We start from the raw sequence: 19816 nt of genomic DNA, 5'->3' as shown, positions 1-19816 counted from the left end.
CTTTCGGGCCAACCCCTGTTCGGCTTCTCAAACAGCGCGCTAGTCCCTCCTCGTCATTATCACGTGATATCTCTCCCTGGGAACCCTTTTTTTTTTTGTAACTAAAGAAAGACCTTGGAATTACAACTCCGACAGCATAAAAGGGAAAAAAAAAAAATTAAACCAGAATTTTCAAGACGAAATGATTATATGGTCAAGGCCATGATACAGTGGCAGATATTTATTATTTGAGAGAATTCTCCCTTTCGGCAAAAAAGCGATTTGCGCCAATATCAATCTGGCCTTTAAGCCGCCATGGTACGCTGCCTCAAAAGACGATAATCAGCTTAAATCCGCCTAAATTACGATAGAACCTGGATTTTGAAGCTCCGTACTCCCGCCTCAATCTTGCAGAAATGACCAAATCTCATGATCATGGCCCGCCAAAGATATTGGCTCGAGCATGTCAGTTTTGCAGGGCACGGAAGATTAAATGTGATACCCAACGGCCAAGCTGTAGCTCGTGCATCAACCAGAAGAGAGAATGCGTATATATATTAGAGGTTCCAAAAAGACGGTGCGTAGTTTCGAGATATACTGCAGACAGGCAATGCCAATTCTGTTGTTTGTCTAGGAGTTATGTCACTCACTGACGGAGAATAGGCCATCTACAGCTATTGTCAACGCTCTCCAAAATGAGAAAAGACAGTTTGAAGAGATGATATTACGCCTAAAAAAGGCCTCTCCGGAGGAGCGAGATACTTTACTAGAGTCTATACCAGTTGAAGATGGCTCTGTGAAGCTCAAACGCAGCTCACCGCCACCGTTTACGCCTTCACCTTTAGGGCCAAAGAAATCCAATAGGGAAACGAAATCTCACCATTCTGATGACGATGGTATATCTTCAGATGAGGATCTGGATGTTCTCCCTTTTCTCTCTGTCGATGAAGGGGGCAGGGTGGATACATTCGGTCCCTCGTCCGCTCTGCAAGGACCGACGAAGCCAGTAATTTCGAAGGAGTCGCCTGTCACTGAACATGTTCGGAACCAACTCATAGCAAATGCAATACTACAACGTCAACGAGAGCACGACATTAGGTGCTGGCAGGAGATATACGGCGTTCCAGTGGAGCTCGCTATTCATCTACTCGACCTCCATTGGAACCGACAGCATCACAGTTTCCTATTAACATATAGACCCGCAGTCATGAGAGATCTGATACAGAATGGGCCGTATTGTTCAGAATTTTTAATGAATGCCATCTTTGCATGTTCCTGCAAATACTCACAAAGGATAGAGGTCCGCGACAATCCGGTAGACCCTGAAACGGCAGGTGGTCGGTTTTTTGCTCGTTGTGATCAAATCCTCGCCGACCAATCACTTTTGAATTCTTCAAGCATTGCGACTCTGGTTGGACTACTTCTTCTTGGATCAACGTACAATGCTTTAGGCCAAACATCTAAAGGTTGGCTCTACACTGGATATGCCCTTCGAATGGTCTATGATCTTGGCCTTCATCTTGATTATAAAGCCACGACTGCAAACGCGGAGGATATTGAGATACGACGCCGCGTATTTTGGGGTGCATTTATTTGTGATAAACTACAAAGTTTGTATCTGGGACGACCGATGGCCATTCACATAAGGGATACACATGTGTCACGCAACTTTATGGACACCATGGAAGAGAAGGAATTATGGACACCTTATGTTGACCCTAGGCTGCCATCTGACTCGTTACCGGCTATGCCTGGCACTCCTACTCCAATCCATTCCGTTACAACTTTCCAGCAGTTATGCCTCTTGTCCAAGATCATGACCAAAATCATCAATCGGTTCTACGTAGTGGGAGCTACTGCTGCTAATGCAAGAGCTAGTCTACAATCTATCGATGACGCATTGATATCTTGGAAGGATAACCTCCCGTCTGACCTTAATTTCGAGCCTTGGTCTGACAACCCATTGACTGCCCAAGCTCGTCCAGCCCCTAATGTCATGATTCTCAATGCTTTATATCACTCTTTGGTGATTCTGCTTCATCGGCCGTTTATAGCTGATGGTCATCTCCGTTCTGCTGTTGCACCGGCCAGCTCTTGGAAACGCTGCACTTCTGCCGCCAAAAACATAACTAGCATAGTATTGGCATATAAGTCGGCATATACTCTTCGAGGAGCTGCTTATTTGTTGAGTTATGCAGTTTATGTTGCTTGTACCATTCATGTTCGTAATGCTGCAGCAACTGATGGCAGCCAGCCAAGTGAAAATTCTTCCATTCTCTCTGCAAGCCTTCATAGCCTCGATGAACTTTCGCTACCGAATTCCGGAGTGTCTAAAACTGCGAGTATCATCCGAAAAATCATGGCTGACAATGGCCTAAAACTGGTGTCCGGTACTTCTATCAATTTGAAATCCTACAGTATCTGGCGGGATGTGTGCTAACAATCAAATAGAGCCAGTTATTGATATACATTCTCCATCGTCCTTGGATCTCGACGCCATTTTGCGGATGTTCCCATCCAAATCTCCCACCCAAGGCCAACAACCAAACCAGCCCGAAAATTTTGATCAAAACTATGGAATGAACCCATATGGACCAGAAGATCTACTTTATGGGTTTATGGATGGAGAAACAGCAGCTTTCTCGGACTTCACTAATAATGGAGCTTTTAGGATATAAAGAGGCATTTCAATTGTGTTCTTTAAAACCCCTGACTATACTGCTGTGGCTCCTCGGAGATTGAATTTTTGCCTCCGTAAATGTCGAAGTATATTCATAACCCGCGTGCAGGGTCGTCGTTTCATATCATCTGGAACGAATCGGGTCCTAATACCGCTCCTACTGCTCATGAAGCAGTCCTGCTGCTGCAGGCGACGGTAGGGATGGCATATATTGCTGGGAAGTTAAAAGAATATACTGAGTATGATGGTGTATGTCAACGAATTCTCCTTTGTGGTTACAATTCCCATATTTATAGCTAACCGCGTCTTCTACAGGACCTGTGCAGCGAACAGAGTGACGATATAGAATTATATGTTTCTTGATAAACTTAGGTCTAAATGAGTTTGGCTGGTGCGTTAGTTAAGTGTTTCCCTACGATTTAGCGGGCATTCTTACCACGATTTAGTGGGCTATCACTTAGAGTAATGTTATGGCTTGGATGATATTTGTTTACAACTGGCCCTTGGCATGATAGATTAGAGCATCTAATAATACAACCTAGAATGAAAACTCGGCATTCATTCCAAAGAGTCTGCCTTGATATCGGTTCATGACTTCTCCCAACTTCACCATAATTCCAGCAGCCAGCATCCTGACTTGATCATCTCCCTTTGGGGTCCGTTCAAATATTCCTCCAACCCATTCTCGCATCTCCATTACTTGCTCAGCGAATTCATTGACAAGTCGTTCTTCTCCGGAGCTTCCGGATGCAATATTAATATCCAGTATGGCAAGAAAAAGTGAGAGTATTGCGGAAAGGACAGTTGGTTCTGTAGCGGCCGCGGAGTTATGGAGGGACATCAGTAATGTTAGAACGTCGGAAGTTATCGTCAGTTGGTTGACCGAACTCGGTCCAATTGTTGATATAATAAGGTTAGTAGTTTGTATGAACAAAGAAAGAAGGTGAGGGGAGAAAAAAGGATTGTTCCCGTTATATGATCTGAATTGGTGAATTTTAACACTTAGTAACCTGGACACGGGATATCAAAGAAGCACTTGGGTCGATGTATACTCACGACGTTGAATACATCATTAAGCTAAATCCACTGGTTAACGGGCGGAAAAATGCTTCAAATAGTATTCTATGTAGGTCCTTTGGTATCGACTTTGCTCTCCTTAGTTGCTCTTGTTCACGTTTCTTCTTTTCCACTTCCATTCTTGAAGAAAATGTGCGAACTTTTAAGGCATTAGGACCGCTCAGTGTGTCTACAGCATTAAGAGCTAAAGGCTCCAGAGAGTTTCGAGCAATATTCCTCGATATAACTTCGGTTGGAGTATGTTTAGAGGCTGGGTCATATTGGATCTCTAATCGGGGTGGAAGCCGTTGGGACGGGAAAGATGCATCGGCAGAAACTTGGGGAAGTCCCATGGCCTTGCTATCCTCCTCTCTATACCCCGCAAGTTCTCTCGCTCCTAGGCCTAAGGCAACTAGTAGCGAGGATCTTTGAGATTGAGACAGATCAATATGGAAAAACGCATTCGCTATCCATGGACCTAGGACCAGTGGGCGTGCCACAACAAGTGTCGTCAAGCTTTGCAGGCGATATTCTTGGAATTTTGGAACATCATATTTGTCATGTAGACTAGTAAGGGTAAGAGCGAGGTCTCTAATGTGTTCATCTAGTTCTGAGCCAAAGCCAGACTTTCGTCGTATGAGGCTGGGTGCGGTCGATATTCCTAGAATGTAACGGTCATAATTGTCAACATCACGAAGATAGGTTAAAAGATCCCTGATATATCTGTTGCAGACGAAAAATTATTAGCAATGGTAATAGTGAAGGAAAAATAGAAAGGATTGGAGAATCGTACACAGGAGGGATGGGCTTGGATCGCTGGATAAGGGTTGGGTCCTCATCAGAATCGGAGGCGTCTGCATCTGGTTTCTGATACGGGATAAGACCATCGTCATTAGATTCGTCAGAATCCTCTAGAGGCAATATTTTGGAAGCAGTAGGCTTCGCACTTGATTCCTGCATTTTCTCGTGTTTGAATTTTAGAGCTTTCTTTTTAACCGTTTCCGTCGAGGACAATGTATGAGGTGGTTCTAGGTCAGTTATGGTTCTAACCTGATCTTGGGTATCTGACAATCTCAAAAACCATGATGCCTCATCACTTTCCATTTCGGCCAAGTCAAATTTCATGCGGCTTTCTGGCTTGTCGGTCAGTTTGGATAAAGACGTGCCAACAATCATCCCTAAGAAACGAGACCGAGTTGATGCTGCTCCTAGGCGATTCGAAATAGCAGAGAGATAGGAGCTGGCCTGAACGAGGCTGGATAAATTAGTGGTTTCAAGCCTGTGCAAGTAACCGGCTGTGAGGAGAATGACTTGTGCATTCGCTAGATAAACCCAGATCAATCGAATTAGACAGCTTCAACATGTCACAAACTTGTTGAGAAAAGATTACCTTCTTGCGCTGTTATAGGCGAGTGCTTTATGGAGAGTTTATCTCCGAAAATATCAATTGACTTTGTAAATATTTGTGAAAGCGATTCTAACTCTAGTTAGCGAGAGTATGTAGACTTTTAAATAGTGGACATCTTACCTGGGTCAGAAGCAAACGTCGCCAGAAGCGAGCGGCGCATATAAACACTGTTTATACTCCCTCCTATTCCTGATATAAGCCAGGTTTTCAAGGTCTCTTTCATAATAACAACATCCCTCGTTATCAGTGATAGTATTATTGAGACATTGGATATAGATGCATCTGCAATTTTGTCTTCATTCTCTAACAAGTTTACCAAATACGCCCTTTCCAGGCACCGTAGAATTGATTCTAAAATCCTTTTTTGGTCATGCTGCCGCAAGAATTTCAGCAAGTTAATGAAATTTTCTGTGCCTGGCCTGTCCTTCCGGAATAACAGGGTATGCAAAATCTCATTGACCACTTGGTCTACAATTTAAATGGTCGAATTAGTTATAGAACACCGCATTTTGAGGGGAAAGATCTCTACCTGTCTGGCCAATGCTTAGTGTTCGACTAATGAATGCTCCCAGATACTTCCAAGCTTGATCATCGTCAATTGAAAATTGAGACGCCATACTACTGATATTTTTCCCTAGCCACGCAGCATAGAGTTTCCCATCTGAAATCCATGAGTGAGGGGAGGTCCCTACAGATAACTCTGTATATCTGAGTGACTCAGCAGAAATTGATAGAACTTTCCCGGATGCAAGGAGAGAAATAGTTTCTTGCCAGAGAAGCTGCTTTCGGACTTCATGGTCGATAAACCGCCTTATATCAGTAAGTAGATGAAGAATTAAGTCGCTGGGAGATAGTAGGCGCGAGAGCAAAGATAGGGTATCTTGTATCAGTATACCCTTGTCAGAGCTGGCACTTTTCCCTTGTGGAGGTGTTTGGCTAGGCAAAAGACTTCGGAGATAAGCAAGAAGGGTTCCAATCCCGGAAGGGCTCTTCACACATCTCAACAACATAGCCTGTGGCGTCTGGCTGGACGGAAGGTGGTATGAGGGTTTCGGGTCATGTTCCATCCCTAGGCTAGCCCAATGGTCACAAATGGTCGTTGTGATTAAAGCATGGAGTATTTGAGCTGCGAGAGAGCTTGGAATGATGATATTAAAATTCCCATTCTCTAGGCTGGCCGGGTCAAGGAATTTCAGTGCCTCTAATAGAGTTGATGTAGGTATCTTGGATTTTAAAATTTTCAATACATCCTCTGGTGATGATAAGTGAGCTTCAGATTGTTCATCTTCGATGACTGAGATCCTCTGAGCACCCGGGGTTTCTGGAACGGGAGAATGTGGTATTAAAGGCTCTTCAGAGCTGTCTGATGACTTGGCAACTTTAAGAAGCGCTTCCATGACTCTGGGTCCAGGAAAGCTCCAGTGGACTTCTGGATTCGTGTAGTAGGCTGATGAAGCTGATATCAAGATCGCCCGTCGCGACCAATTAAAAAAACTTTGATTACTTAATCAATATTATCGATAATATTGTCACGTGATGTGATTTGGTCAGCGGGGTGTCTTTGCTTTTGATGGGAGGAAACGTCAAGGTGAATCTACAACTCCTTAAGTTGTATGAACCACTGTGTGGTTGAGCCAAAGTTGCACTTGAATCGAGATATAAGGGTAGATCTTGCCCTTATACCATAGTGTTTTTAGAAGATAACCTTACATAACTGGACACTTGGTAGCCTGTTGCCTCGTGAAGCTTTACGCAGGTTTACAACCACATATTCTGAGCAGAGATACCTATCCAAGAGGGTCAACAAGTCGTTATAAGATGGGCAGCTCGACGACTGATGGGCAAATTTCAGATCGATGGTTTGTCATCATAATAGCCTTGAAAAAATAGATACTTTCGTTAGCTGAGCTCTAACATGGTGACAGGAGATTTCTGCATCGAGTCCTGACTCGATCAGGCCCTTATAGTGACCCAGACTGGGTTCCTGGACCGGAAACTATTGCCAGCTTAGAATCATCGAAGATATTGTAAGCTCTGAAGCCTATATATCATACAGATAAGAAGAGTATTAACGGTTTTCTAGGGTAATGTGAGCAAAAAACAATTTATAGCCCTGTTCCTTGTAGACAGCTATTAACCCCTTAAAGAGGTGCTGGGGGCTTAGGGTGTGAGATATTGAAAAACCTTGCATTGTCTGGCTTCAAGGACATCCACGTGATAGATATGGGTAAGCTTTCTTTGCCTATATTGGTGCACTGTGTCTACTTATCTTACATCCTATAGATACCATTGATATCTCGAACTTGAATCGCCAATTCTTGTTTCGTCAGACTGATGTCGGTAAACCTAAGGCTGAGGTTGCTGCAGCGTTTGTCGAGAAGCGTGTGAAAGGTGTCAGGATCACTCCATTTGTGGGGAAGATCCAAGACAAAGATGAGGAATACTACATGCAGTTCAAAATCATTGTTTGCGGCCTGGACAGCATTGAAGCTCGTCGGTGGATCAATTCTCTGGTTGTGGGGATGGTTGACCCGGAAAATCCAGAGAGCTTGAAACCTCTCATAGACGGTGGCACAGAGGGTACGGCGCATCCACGCAATATCCTCCCAACCTCAAACTGACACTTTTTTGTATAGGGTTCAAGGGGCAAGCTAGGGTCATCCTGCCCACACTAACTTCATGCATTGAATGCCAGCTTGATATGCATGCCCCTCGTGCTGCAGTTCCGTTATGTACAATTGCAACTATCCCTCGACAGCCTCAACACTGCATCGAATGGGCCCATCAAATTGCGTGGGGTGAGCAAAGGAAAGGTGAAGAATTTGATGGTGATGACTTGGAACACGTAACGTGGATCTACCAGACTGCTCTCGAGCGAGCAAAACAATTCTCCATTCCTGGGGTTACCTTTTCCATGTCCCAAGGAGTGGTAAAGAGTATCATTCCAGCGATCGCTTCAACAAATGCGGTCATTGCAGCGGCCTGCACTTCTGAGGCTCTTAAAATAGCAACGTCTTGCAACCCCTATTTGGAAAATTATATGATGTATGCTGGAGAGGAAGGGGTTTACACTTACACATTTGCAGTAGAGCAGAAAGAAGATTGTCCAGTTTGCGGAAATCTTGCGAAAACTATAGAAGTGAACCCGGAATCGACATTGGAGCAGTTCATTGAGTCTCTTGGGGAGAGGGCTGAGGCACAGTTGAAATCCCCAAGTCTGAGGACAGAACAAACAACGCTGTACCAACGATTCCCACCCCAGTTAGAGGAACAGACGAGGCACAATCTACAGAAAAAGTTGAAAGACTTATTAGAGTCCGGCGAAGAAGTGGCAGTCAGTGATCCCGCTTTCACGATTGACTTCCGATTTAAATTGGTTTTCCGATAAATACGGATCAACTTATTCATGGAAAAATCACCATTATTAGATAAAAGAGCATTTATTCTTCAAGATATTGATATTTCCAGTGGTGCATCAACTACACTATGATAGCTAGATCGTAGATGTTCGTAAGAAAAAAACAACGCCGCCCAGGAGAAACGCCCCAAAAAGATGATGTATGGTACGCCCAGATATCCATCTAAACTTTTTTGACGCCAAAAGGTATGCATATACATTGGAGAGAAGATCTGCGGATGCGACTGAATTTAGGCATGTGAGTCCGTGTTATCGGCCAAGGTAGCAACATTCCGCTTCAGTCTCTGGCATTTGAGCTTTAGTACCTTGATGCTTTCCAGGAACATAAGGTCGCTGTTGAACTGTCCAGTACTTTCGATATTGAAGATAAAGTGATCGCGTACCCGGCCAAGCTTGACTTTATCCTTAAACTCGTCGTGGCGCAAACATTCTCTGCTAACAGTGTCTTTGAATGGGTCCACAACAACAGCCTTTTTCTCTCCTTCCTTCCCTTCGTAACCGCTACCAACTTGTGCAGCTTCTGCAGCAGTGACATTTTCAATTCCAATAACACCTCTTGGGAAACAGCTTGCAAACTTGATTGCATCGTTGCCTAAGATAGGACGTAGGATCTTTATGTCGGGAAGAAGTCGATATGAGGCTGTAGCCACTGGTGAGAATTTTGCGTGATCTGCTCCTATTCCCTTGATGCAGTGCATTTCGATATCGATTTTTTGACCGGGCCTTAGTTTAGCTAAGAGAGTGTCTGGGTTGCATGGTTGGATAACACCATCCCCATGGAAGTATTTCTCCTGTCGTCCCTGGGGTTCAAAGACGAGATCTTTCGCATAAATATGCGCATTATTGTAAAGTACAGTGGGATCCTCCTCGTCTGGGGCAGAATTACGGTTCTTCGTGCATTCTTTTACCAACCGTAAGACGATGGTATTTGAATCTTCGTGAGTGCTACCGCTGTCTGGATCTCCTTCCTTTGGTATTTTGAACCACCGTAGCCAGTTTAACCCTTCCAGAGAGCCTTTCAATGGGATTAATCCGAGACGATGGGCTAGAACTTCGTCTTGTATAACTGACGTGTTATTCTGGATATAGACATATTCAATGGCGAGCGCAGGGATTTCGGCAAGAAGAATACGGCGAAAAGCGTTCGCAATAGCGGCATCAACCCCGATTAACGAAAACGAAGCTTCAAGGGGATCGTTTTTGTGGAATTCTATTTTCAAGCCCTTCAATTTCCAAGGTGGTAAATATGGCGCTACATTTGAATATAAGAGCTGCTGCAGCTCACCTCACTGAACTTGTCAATTGACCAGGCATGGTTCTCACCCGGCCAATGGCTTGGAAAATCAGTCGCCGAAGGGTTTGTTACTGTCTCCGGGTTGATGCCAATTATCTACAAGAGATATCAGTCAAACTTCTCGTCCCACCCTGTATCATGGACGTTCAAACATACCTTCCGCCGCTGCACCTCCTCTGGGACCGCGATTCGAGGCGCCATCTCGGTAGAATGTATAGGGTATATACGTCGTTCGCCTGCCAGATAGTCGAGAGCTGGCTCCGGTGCAACTGTGGGATATCAAAACGGAAGAGAAAGCCCTGATAAGAGAGAGAATATTTTCTGCGCCGCGACTTGAAAACTAACTTAGTTAACCAGTTAAAAGCTCGAAAAAAGAAACTTTGCACTGTTTGCTGCGAAGAAAGCTCCCAGCCAATCAGAGGCCCCACATTTTCGATTTCACTTGTCACGTGATGGCTTCAACCGCATCTCTCACAACTTTTGGCCAGAAACGAACGACGCAGAGCGACGAAGCCTTGATCAATTGAACAAGCAAAACACCCTCTTTGCCCGCAGCAGGATCTGTCCAGGTCGTATTGGGGGACTGCTACTTGAGCCTCCCCGTCCGTTGGCCATGGCTTCCTCCATCACATTTCTCGCACGCCATGTGCCAAAGCGGCTCTGTCTGAGTCCCTCGTCTCGGTCGATTTCCGCCAAAACATCCAGGACGACTACCTTCTCGCGATCGATATCTGCCTCTGCGCCGTGCCGCTATGCTGAGGCATACCAGGCTACCAGGTTGATTCCCACAGACCCGGCATTCAAGCCGGATACCTCCAAGACTGATGCAACTCCATCCGGGCTCGAGTCCGAGACCACCTATGGCCGAAAAATCCGCCATTACACCGTCAATTTTGGTCCCCAGCATCCCGCCGCCCACGGTGTGCTTCGGCTGATTCTGGAGCTCAATGGAGAGGAGATTGTTCGCGCTGATCCACACGTCGGTCTTTTGCATCGAGGTACGGAGAAGTTGATCGAATATAAGACCTACATGCAAGCTCTACCTTATTTCGATCGATTAGACTATGTCTCTATGATGACGAACGAACAGTGTTTTTCGTTGGCGGTGGAAAAATTGCTGAACATTGAAATTCCCGAGAGAGCCAAGTGGATTCGAACAATGTTTGGTGAAATTACCAGAATTCTCAACCATCTCATGTCGGTCCTTTCTCACGCTATGGACGTTGGTGCCCTGACGCCATTCTTGTGGGGATTCGAGGAGCGAGAGAAGCTGATGGTACGCCTATAGCCATTGAGTCCCTTGATAAAAATCGACTATACTAACGTATAGCATTAGGAATTCTATGAGCGAGTATCTGGTGCACGTCTCCACGCAGCCTATGTTCGCCCAGGAGGAGTTCACCAGGATATCCCCCTTGGTCTTCTGGACGACATCTACCAGTGGGCCACTCAGTTCGCTGACCGCATTGATGAGACCGAGGAACTTCTCACCGATAACAGAATCTGGAAGGCTAGAACTGTCGGTGTTGGTGTAGTAACTGCCGCTGAAGCTCTCAACTATGGCTTCTCCGGTGTTATGCTGCGAGGCTCTGGAGTTCCATGGGACATTCGCAAGTCTCAACCCTACGACGCCTATGGGCAGGTTGAATTCGACGTTCCAGTCGGCGTCAACGGTGACTGCTATGACAGATACCTCTGCCGAATGGAAGAATTCCGTCAATCCCTTCGCATCATCCACCAGTGCCTAAATAACATGCCCGCTGGACCCGTGCGTGTCGAGGACTACAAGATCAGCCCTCCCCCACGCATAGCCATGAAGGAGAACATGGAGGCTCTGATTCACCACTTCCTGCTATTCACCAAGGGATACACTGTACCACCAGGTGAAACCTACTCTGCCATCGAGGCTCCAAAGGGTGAAATGGCCGTTTTCCTGGTCAGTGATGGCAGTGAAAGACCTTATCGATGCAAGATCCGTGCCCCAGGTTTCGCGCATCTAGGTTGCTTTGACCAGCTTTCCCGAGGTCATCTTCTGGCTGATGCTGTTGCTATCATCGGTACGCATGTCTCTTCTAAATGTGACAATGAAATACAGACTAACGTTTGCTTCTTTGCAGGTACTATGGATCTCGTATTCGGTGAGGTCGATAGGTGACATTGTATCATGAGCATATAATATACTTCTTCCCATTCTTTTCCGTTTCCCTTCGTTTCCTTTATTTCCGATTTTCTCTTGTGACTGTTTTGTTTTCTACTGCTCGAAGTAAGCTTTTTCGTTTTTATCTTAGAAGTGTAACGTAAAAGAATGGGCGAGGTTTCATTCTTCTCGTCTCAACCCCCTGGTGGATTGATCTAAGCTTGGGGCCCAGTCCTGGTTTCTAGTTATCTACTACTGTATATGCATTATCTGTCTCAATGACTTTTACCTCTTACCTTCTTTGTATATTTTTCCCCCGGGTAAATATCTTTATATAATACTATGTGGCCCGCAGATAGGTTTTTGGTTGATATTATTGGTAATTGATAAAGGCTTGCATTTGTTACTATATCAAATGATGCTTTCAAAAAAGTAGAAAAGGATAACAAGAAGGAGAAACATAATCCTAGAGTATCCCATATAACGATCGTGTTTGGTCCAGAACACCGTGCCTGAAGAGAAGAAATAATAGTAGTAGTCCATAGAAACCAAGCCCAAACCATCAGAACGCCATCTAGTTAATGATAATGGCGACGTTTGGGGACCAGAGCAAGAATGCCATTCACCTTGTTCAAGTGAAAGAAATAACAATATTAACAATAACCAAACATTAGAGCCACTTTTATAGACTTCTTCTCTCCGCACTTCTGATTGTATTCTTTATTGTTTGCTCCTGGTCAGACGGTGTGGTCGTCGTAAATGAACCTGATATCTCGTGGGCGTCGAGTGTCTCGCCTGACAAACTCTTCGTCGCCGGGAGGTCTTTCGTTCTTGGTGTTACCCGTCAGCATGCTTTGGATGCTCATACAGACGCTCTCGACGGACTGGATAGGCGACCATCCCGCAGAACCGAGAAGATCCAGGCATATGATCCCGTTGCTGTATATATGAGGATGCATCGGTATCGGGCGTGGTGTCTCTGATGTCGCTGGTAGGGAGATGAATTGAACTTCTGGAGCTTCTGCCATGCCAAAGAAAAGCATCGTTAGCCCGGGTGTTTACAATAAGCCTCAAGAGACAGGCCGACAATACCTATAGGGTAGTTTTTGCTGAATGTGAATCTAAGCCGGTAGGTCTCATCCTTGTAGATGGGATTGTCGTCCAGGACCCGGATGTCCATCTCCCACTGCTCTAGGTTGTCTGCCTTTGCGACAGTGACTCCGGGAGGCAGGGAGTTCTGCATCTATGAGGGGGCGTATCCAGGTTAGCCATTTAAAGTCCACCTGGAGCTGCTGATGTAGGACAGGTCCTAGAAGAAGGGAGGAAGCGGTAGCAGTCGTAGCAGTCGTACCTTGATAAGCTCCTGTATAACCACGTTAGCTCGCTGAGATGCTATAACGGACGATCGTATCTCTCGACATAGCAGAGGGACATGGAAATACCTTGCTCAGCCTCTTGCTGGCGAACATCTTGTGCCGGATATGCTGGTGTTATCGACCTGAGCTGCCGTTGCGGGGTAGAATGCTGGAAGAACGCAGACGTGGTTAACTAGTTATCGCTTTGCAAGAACACAAGAGAGGAAGCAGAAGCAGAAGACGACGGCGAGAACGAGGAGCAGGATTTATACAGTAGGGTATCTCATGCCGCGGCGTTTCCTGTGGTTGTTAGTGGTCGGCGGACAGCAGGAAGGATATCCAGTTCCAGGCCCTCTCTAGCTAGTTAACCTAACTTTGGCTACTTGGCTACCAAGTCCCGGAGGCAAAGGAGAGTCGCGCGTTCACTGGGGGCGACAGTGACTGCTTGTAGAGCTACCCGGGCAGTTAATATATATATATATGTCACTGGCCCGGATGTCTGGAGAGGCCCTTTATTTATATCGTCTACTGCTTGACCCTGAGCAAACGAGCGGCTTGCGTCGTCTTCTTCGACTTCACTTAACTAGTTTCCTAACTAGTGATAATGCTAGTCACTCTTAGTTCTCGGAGCAGTGCAAACGCTATTCCGTTGTTATTTATAACGATCAGTTCCGCGGGAGCTTTCCTTGTAGTTATATTTGAGGAGACACAGGCGTTTTTCGTCTAGGGCCTCAGCTGTGTTGACTGAGAGCCAAGTATCATGCTCTATCAGAAAGACAAGTTCCTACGAGTATCGGCAATTGAAATGCTACTTGCCAGGCAATCATAGCTACCTTTTGGGGTTGAAGTAATTGTGCTCATTAAGATGTGTTTGCTAGCTGCTAAATAGGAGAGTGAGCTTAAGATATTGCCATTCCGGAGGCCGCAGATACGGCCAGGTTTGAAATGAGCAAGACGCTCAGAGCTCTGCAATACAACTGGGAGCTGGCGGGTGCTGAGCACACTCTTCATAGTTCATCGATGTAAGTCGTGGATAGTCCATAATCGACACGCTAGAAACTACCTTCGGCAGCTTAACCACTGGTTGGCCTCGTTCCATACTTTGATATCAACTACTGGCTCCTTATTAGCCGCCTGTACCGCTTTATACACCTGTGCATTATATCAATTAGCCAAGAGTGTTCCCATAGTCAAGGAGCTGGTCTAGCGCTTACCGCATCCCATAGATGGAATGACATATCTAGGTTCTCAGAGAAGCTGTGGCTGTGCTGGAACCATTCTTTGCCCTTGTCCTTGACTTCCTCTCTGATGGCTTCAGTGGTAGGCTCTGGTTCCTGCGGTAAGTCATCTAGGTAGGTGCGGACAGCAATTGCAAGGCCGCAATCATTGTCGTCGATAAAAGGAAGGCTATGTAGATGTTAGGGAGGGAAAAAAAAATGAATTGTCAAGGGAAACCTCGGCGCACCTTAGACTTAAATCGGTCCAGTCATCACGGTCCCTATTAGCATCCCCGCTGAGCAGCAGCGATGCGAGAACAACTTCTATCAAGTCGCGAAGAGCTGAGCGCACGGTGCTGACAAGGGAGCGGAATGATAGCAGTTGCCTGCTGAGTGGTCCAGAATACCCGATGGGCTTGTGCTGGATCTTCCCGAAACATGCAACTCGCGAGATCAAGAGATTATTCCTCTGTTCTTCATCTGCTGGGAATGTTAGACCCTAAATATGAAATCTTGATATGTTGACCGCAAACTCACCAGTTCCTCTCATTGGGCCGCCTGATGTGTTGGGGAACCAGTCCTTCGAGCTCAGGATCCCCAAACGAACAAGCTCAACGGCTAGGAATGTTGGTTCCTCTAGGTTATCTGACGGCTTGAGGGAAGACAGTGCAGACTCAAGAGCTTTTCCCCAAATTGTGAGCTGGTGTTTAGAGTCGACATAGCCTCTTAGTTGAAGGAACCTCCATGTAACATTGGAGACTATCTCTTGTTTGGTTGTGAGGGGCTATAACAGTTAGTTGATTACAACCACACGATGGATCTGGAATACTCACTGCGGCATCCTTGGGAGAGAAGGACTTCGACACAAAGTCTTGGTCCTTTAGTGCCGACAGGCAAGAAGTGAGGAGTGGAGAATTTTCCTATTACTTGTTAGAATCCCTTGAACCGTGTATACACATATAAATCTATAAATACCTGGAGTTTTTGTACACTCTCCGGCAGCTGCTTATTTCCCAGACGCCAGCTGATTATTGTGTCTTTGACTGAGGGAAGATCCTTGAGATGGATTGATTTATCTGTTTTGTCGTCGTACCAGGCTCGGACGTTAATGACCTTTGTCTGATAAAAGCGGTGGAGAGAGTTGGACAAAAGGCAAAGCGCTTGTGTCCTGATTGGAGGGAGGTTTTCAGTGAGAAGGCGGCGATAGACAGGTGTGTCCTCAGTGCCGAGAGGAAGGGTAAGCAAAAGCTCGCCAGATGTGAGCCAATTGGGGATCCGCGAGCCTAGTATGCCCTTTGAGATGTAAAAGTAAAGCTCCTCGGGAAGGCGTTGGCCAATAAGCTCGTGTAGGTCGGAAGAGGCATTCTCTGGGTCAAGTGGGCCGACTTTCCCATCTGCATCCATAATGACATGATGCTTAACGGTCATGAAAGCACGCTTGAAGCGATCCATATAGTCAAGGTCGTGGACTCTCTGGTCCTCTTCAAACTGAGCGCAAAGTGCGAGCGCGTTTCTTCCGGCAGAGTTGAACATGCCAACCGCATCTCTGATATTAACCCGCTTTCCGCCACCGTAGCCCGGTGTTTCAAAGGGTGGAAATGTGGGAAGGAAAGGGGACCCGAGGAGAAGACACAGGTCGGCAAACTGCTGGTTTGAAAGACGGCCCAGCTCTTCCTGACATAGAGATTTTGTCACCCAGTTAAAGTGGCGCAGGTCAGTGTCCATCTTGGTAATAATCTTTTCAACCTCGAAAAGGAAGAGCTCTGCAGGGCCGAACACAGCGTCAATAAATCGGTGAGGCTCCTTTTCAAGGTAGGCCAACTGGAAACAATAGTTAGCCTGGGAATTAGACCTATGCATTCATTGCAACTTCACACACACCTGAGCCGAGGCCGCATAAGGTGCGACTATAAAGTTAATTCCTTCTCCTTGAAGAATTCGCTGTAGAAATTTATAAAGGCTTTCGGGATGTGCACTCCCTATTCCGATTGTACGTTTAGCAACCATCCTGAGAGGTGCGGGGTGTGGGAAGGGTTCGGGGGGGGGGGGATCAATTACCGGCACCGCTAAAAGCATCAACAACTTGATCAGCCTGTTGTTGGTCGTAATACTCCCAGGCCTGGTTCAATGCCTTGGTATTCTCTGCTTGCGCCGAAAAGTCTGGATATGGCTTGCCTGCATCAAGGCCATCAAAGACAAAAACGGGCGTGACGTCCGCTGCTTTCAGCGCCTGAAGTTCGCGGGTGATGTTGGCCTGGAGCGCAAAAGGAAAGCCTCCAAGGGCAATTAGAAGCGGCTCTTTCGTCACATAGTGATTTAAATGGAGGTCGAGGTAGTGTGTGGCATGAATGCCTATCGCAGAGCCCTTGAGCACAGCTAGATCGAATGTTTGGGTGCGGGTGTTGGCCCATTCATCAAGCGGACGAGCTGCAAGTACCATGTTAGTTGAACAGTCTTTTGCCTATCCGGTAAATGAGAAATGGACTATGAAGGATAATTTTCCGGCTACTTACTCGACATTGCTGCAGGCATGGTTGGACCCGGGGTAAATTATATATTCTTGGGGGACAGCTCTAGCTGTCTGGTTGCTGAAGCTTCAACCAACACGCGATAAGGCGTCCTGGGGGTTTGCTTTGCGGGTGAAGGCAAGGAACAGGAAAACAAGGCGGCGACGAGCTAGATAACAGTCTTATAATGAAAAAAAGGAGGGCGCAAGGGAGGAGAAGATGGCGGTTTGCTCCAAATCTCCATCAACTTTTCGATCAAAAGCTCGAACTTGCGGTTTCCACGACGTCAGGATGATGACTAATCAGGGATGCACATGCAGAATTATGGTCACGGGATATGGGGCTTATCTAAGCCTCTATCTTATCTCGATAAGGAAGTTCGCGACTTCAGCTTCATCTTTCGTAGCAAAAGCATGCAACGAGACGCTTGATTTCGCTGTTTATCTTGGGATATACGGCCATGTAAGTTGTGGTTTTGAAGATATATATACACTGCATTTGTCCGGTATGGCGTCCGAGGCGGAGATCCAGCTCCCTGTCATCGACATATCCAGTGCTACAGCTGAGGTGGGCAAGCAAGTCATCGATGCTGCCAGGCAGTATGGCTTCCTCTACATTGATACAGCCAGCAGCTGTTTCTCCAAGGAGGAGATAGATTCCACATTTAAAATGGTATCTAATCATTCTTTCTATATTCCAGGGGAACCAAACATCTGTAAATATTACGGATGTATATCTAGATGTTCAAACTAACCCCACACAGGCACAAGAATTCTTCGCCTCCCCTATCGAGGAGAAAAAGGAGGTAGAGATCAGGTCAGATGTACGTCTAGATCTGTCCTTACATGGACATTGAGACTCGGGCGAGCTGACAGGGCCAGAACATGGGTTGGACAGCCATGCACAAAGAGACCCTGGACCCTGAACACCAGCAGGTAGACGACCACGCTTTTCCATCGCAATCTGAACTAGTTAAAGCTAACACACATCAACGCCAGAGGGGAGATTTTAAAGAGTATATATACCTTCTTACCACACAAGATACCCATACAATACCATGAACCCCGCATCTAACATGGTCCAGAGCAATCAACTTTGGCGAGTTCAAAAACAACAAAGCCAGCCAACCGCTGCCTAAGTCCCTTGTCTCTCACGAAGATGATTTGAACCGCTTCACTTCCCTATGCCAGAAGACATGCGCTCGCATCCTCACCCTTCTGGCTTTGGGTCTAGATGTATGTTCTCAACGTTATGGATTGTAGGGACGTTTCATACCAAAGCTAAGACCCAACGCCAATTAGATACGTGATGATTGGTTTTCGTCCCGCCACGACCCATCCCATGGCCCGTCGGGCAGCACCCTGCGGTTCCTATACTACCCGTCGCTCCGACGCCCAAGCACGCAATCGTACCAGCATGGGGTTGACGTACGGGCCGGCGCACATTCAGATTACGGGAGTATCACGCTCTTGTTCCAGCGAGATGGGCAGCCAGGGTTGGAAATTCTTACGCCGGCTGGGACGTGGGCGGGTGTGCCTGTTCGTCCGGCTGGGGTGTCGACTTCGGCTTCGCTTGCGCCGCCGATACTGGTTAATATCGGTGATTTACTTAGCTATTGGACTCGTGGGGTGTTGAAGTCTACTGTGCATAGGGTTGTTTTTGCGAAAGGCGAGGAAGAGGAGAGCGAGGGGAGGGATAGGTATAGTATTGTGTACTTCTGCCATCCGTGCCATGATACGGAGCTGGTTGCTGTGCCTAGTAGCATTGTTGAAGGGGTGGGTAAAGGTGAAGGTGAGGGTGAGGGCACGCGGATGGGAGGAGATAAAGTGGTTACTGCTGGAGAGCATTTGGCGAGCAGGCTTGCAGCTACGTATGGTAAGTCGGTGGGAGCATATCATCGTGACTAGGCAGGTAATATGTGCAAGCAAGTAAGTAGGCCTGGTTGAGGTGACTGGTGATAGTGTATATTGTATATATGGTCTCAATTATCCAGCATCAACACAGGACTACACTACACTATTGCATACATACAAGCCCGACAGATAGCGACAAGGAGATATAAAATATAAATAGAGAAGCAAAGAGATATATGCAGACGAACAAAACTATAACGGTGGAAAAGAAGAGAGAAAGAAATATCCTATTGACCTCCCCCCTTTCCCACCCACACCCAGCCTGACCAATGGAGCCAATTAGGTCACATACGTGAAAATGCAGCAAATGCAACAACCGGAGGAAATGAGAATTGTATGGAGAGGAGAAACACGATTGGAAACAGGTAAGAATGCCATGGACGGAGAGATAACGATAAAGTAAGAAACCAAGCTAAGGAAGGACGGACAGGTAGGCAAGGGTGCGAGGAAAGATGTTTAAGACGATACGATGACTTGCTGGAGAGCAAACGCTATCAGATGGATTGCCGTCGGGTGGGTGATGATTATGGCGTGCAGGTCGAGTAGCCGAGCACGTGTGTGCCAGCAGCAGTGTACCCACTGGTGTATAAGCAAGTAGGTGGGAGAGTAGTTCGGTGGGTATAAGGTGAGGATTGTCATGGCACGTCTGGGAAAAGATCATGTAGAGGAAGGCAAGATGAACGGCACCGATGTATGAAGAACAACGCTTAAGTACTTTAGATAGCATGAAGATCTGGTTTTGCCGTCTGCTCCGAGGATAACCAGATGCAGATGAATGCAGATGCATTGGGGCACACAATGGAAATATACAAGTAAATGCGGCGAGCGGAAGACCTTTTGAATGAAGGTCGA

At 46.4% G+C, this 19816-nt stretch overlaps 8 protein-coding genes across 8 annotated transcripts; 4 read left to right on the top strand and 4 right to left on the bottom strand.

Annotated features, from left to right (window-relative positions):
* Positions 1-414: 414 nt before the first annotated feature.
* Positions 415-2657, top strand: ARB_04416 (uncharacterized protein; the record flags this gene model as incomplete). The annotated part of the gene is made up of 3 exons (XM_003017488.1): positions 415-527; positions 643-2369; positions 2398-2657. The coding sequence occupies 3 exons, from the start codon at positions 415-417 to the stop codon at positions 2655-2657; spliced, it is 2100 nt and encodes a 699-aa protein (XP_003017534.1).
* Positions 2658-3197: 540 nt separating this feature from the next.
* On the bottom strand, positions 3198-6520 carry ARB_04415 (uncharacterized protein; the record flags this gene model as incomplete). The annotated part of the gene is made up of 6 exons (XM_003017487.1): positions 3198-3639; positions 3716-4438; positions 4509-5037; positions 5106-5198; positions 5244-5591; positions 5653-6520. 6 exons carry the CDS (start codon positions 6518-6520, stop codon positions 3198-3200), a joined length of 3003 nt encoding a protein of 1000 aa, XP_003017533.1.
* An 826-nt stretch (positions 6521-7346) lies between these two features.
* On the top strand, positions 7347-8511 carry ARB_04414 (uncharacterized protein; the record flags this gene model as incomplete). The annotated part of the gene is made up of 3 exons (XM_003017486.1): positions 7347-7350; positions 7407-7703; positions 7760-8511. 3 exons carry the CDS (start codon positions 7347-7349, stop codon positions 8509-8511), a joined length of 1053 nt encoding a protein of 350 aa, XP_003017532.1.
* Positions 8512-8771: 260 nt separating this feature from the next.
* Positions 8772-10036, bottom strand: ARB_04413 (uncharacterized protein; the record flags this gene model as incomplete). Its single annotated transcript, XM_003017485.1, has 2 exons — positions 8772-9815; positions 9992-10036. The coding sequence occupies 2 exons, from the start codon at positions 10034-10036 to the stop codon at positions 8772-8774; spliced, it is 1089 nt and encodes a 362-aa protein (XP_003017531.1).
* A 412-nt stretch (positions 10037-10448) lies between these two features.
* On the top strand, positions 10449-11990 carry ARB_04412 (uncharacterized protein; the record flags this gene model as incomplete). The annotated part of the gene is made up of 2 exons (XM_003017484.1): positions 10449-11111; positions 11172-11990. 2 exons carry the CDS (start codon positions 10449-10451, stop codon positions 11988-11990), a joined length of 1482 nt encoding a protein of 493 aa, XP_003017530.1.
* Positions 11991-12709: 719 nt separating this feature from the next.
* Positions 12710-13015, bottom strand: ARB_04411 (uncharacterized protein; the record flags this gene model as incomplete). Its single annotated transcript, XM_003017483.1, has 1 exon — positions 12710-13015. One exon carries the CDS (start codon positions 13013-13015, stop codon positions 12710-12712), a length of 306 nt encoding a protein of 101 aa, XP_003017529.1.
* Positions 13016-14334: 1319 nt separating this feature from the next.
* On the bottom strand, positions 14335-16984 carry ARB_04410 (uncharacterized protein; the record flags this gene model as incomplete). Its single annotated transcript, XM_003017482.1, has 7 exons — positions 14335-14379; positions 14542-14734; positions 14793-15027; positions 15082-15328; positions 15520-16365; positions 16426-16451; positions 16603-16984. The coding sequence occupies 7 exons, from the start codon at positions 16982-16984 to the stop codon at positions 14335-14337; spliced, it is 1974 nt and encodes a 657-aa protein (XP_003017528.1).
* Positions 16985-17342: 358 nt separating this feature from the next.
* On the top strand, positions 17343-19247 carry ARB_04409 (oxidoreductase, 2OG-Fe(II) oxygenase family, putative; the record flags this gene model as incomplete). Its single annotated transcript, XM_003017481.1, has 7 exons — positions 17343-17766; positions 17792-17874; positions 17927-18066; positions 18136-18286; positions 18467-18926; positions 18988-19013; positions 19125-19247. The coding sequence occupies 7 exons, from the start codon at positions 17343-17345 to the stop codon at positions 19245-19247; spliced, it is 1407 nt and encodes a 468-aa protein (XP_003017527.1).
* Positions 19248-19816: the final 569 nt, after the last annotated feature.

This window comes from Trichophyton benhamiae, assembly GCF_000151125.1.
Source record: "Trichophyton benhamiae CBS 112371 chromosome Unknown contig01293.0, whole genome shotgun sequence".
NCBI lineage: Eukaryota > Fungi > Ascomycota > Eurotiomycetes > Onygenales > Arthrodermataceae > Trichophyton > Trichophyton benhamiae.
Note: the sequence above shows the minus strand (reverse complement) of the source record. Positions and strands in the feature narration are given on the sequence as shown.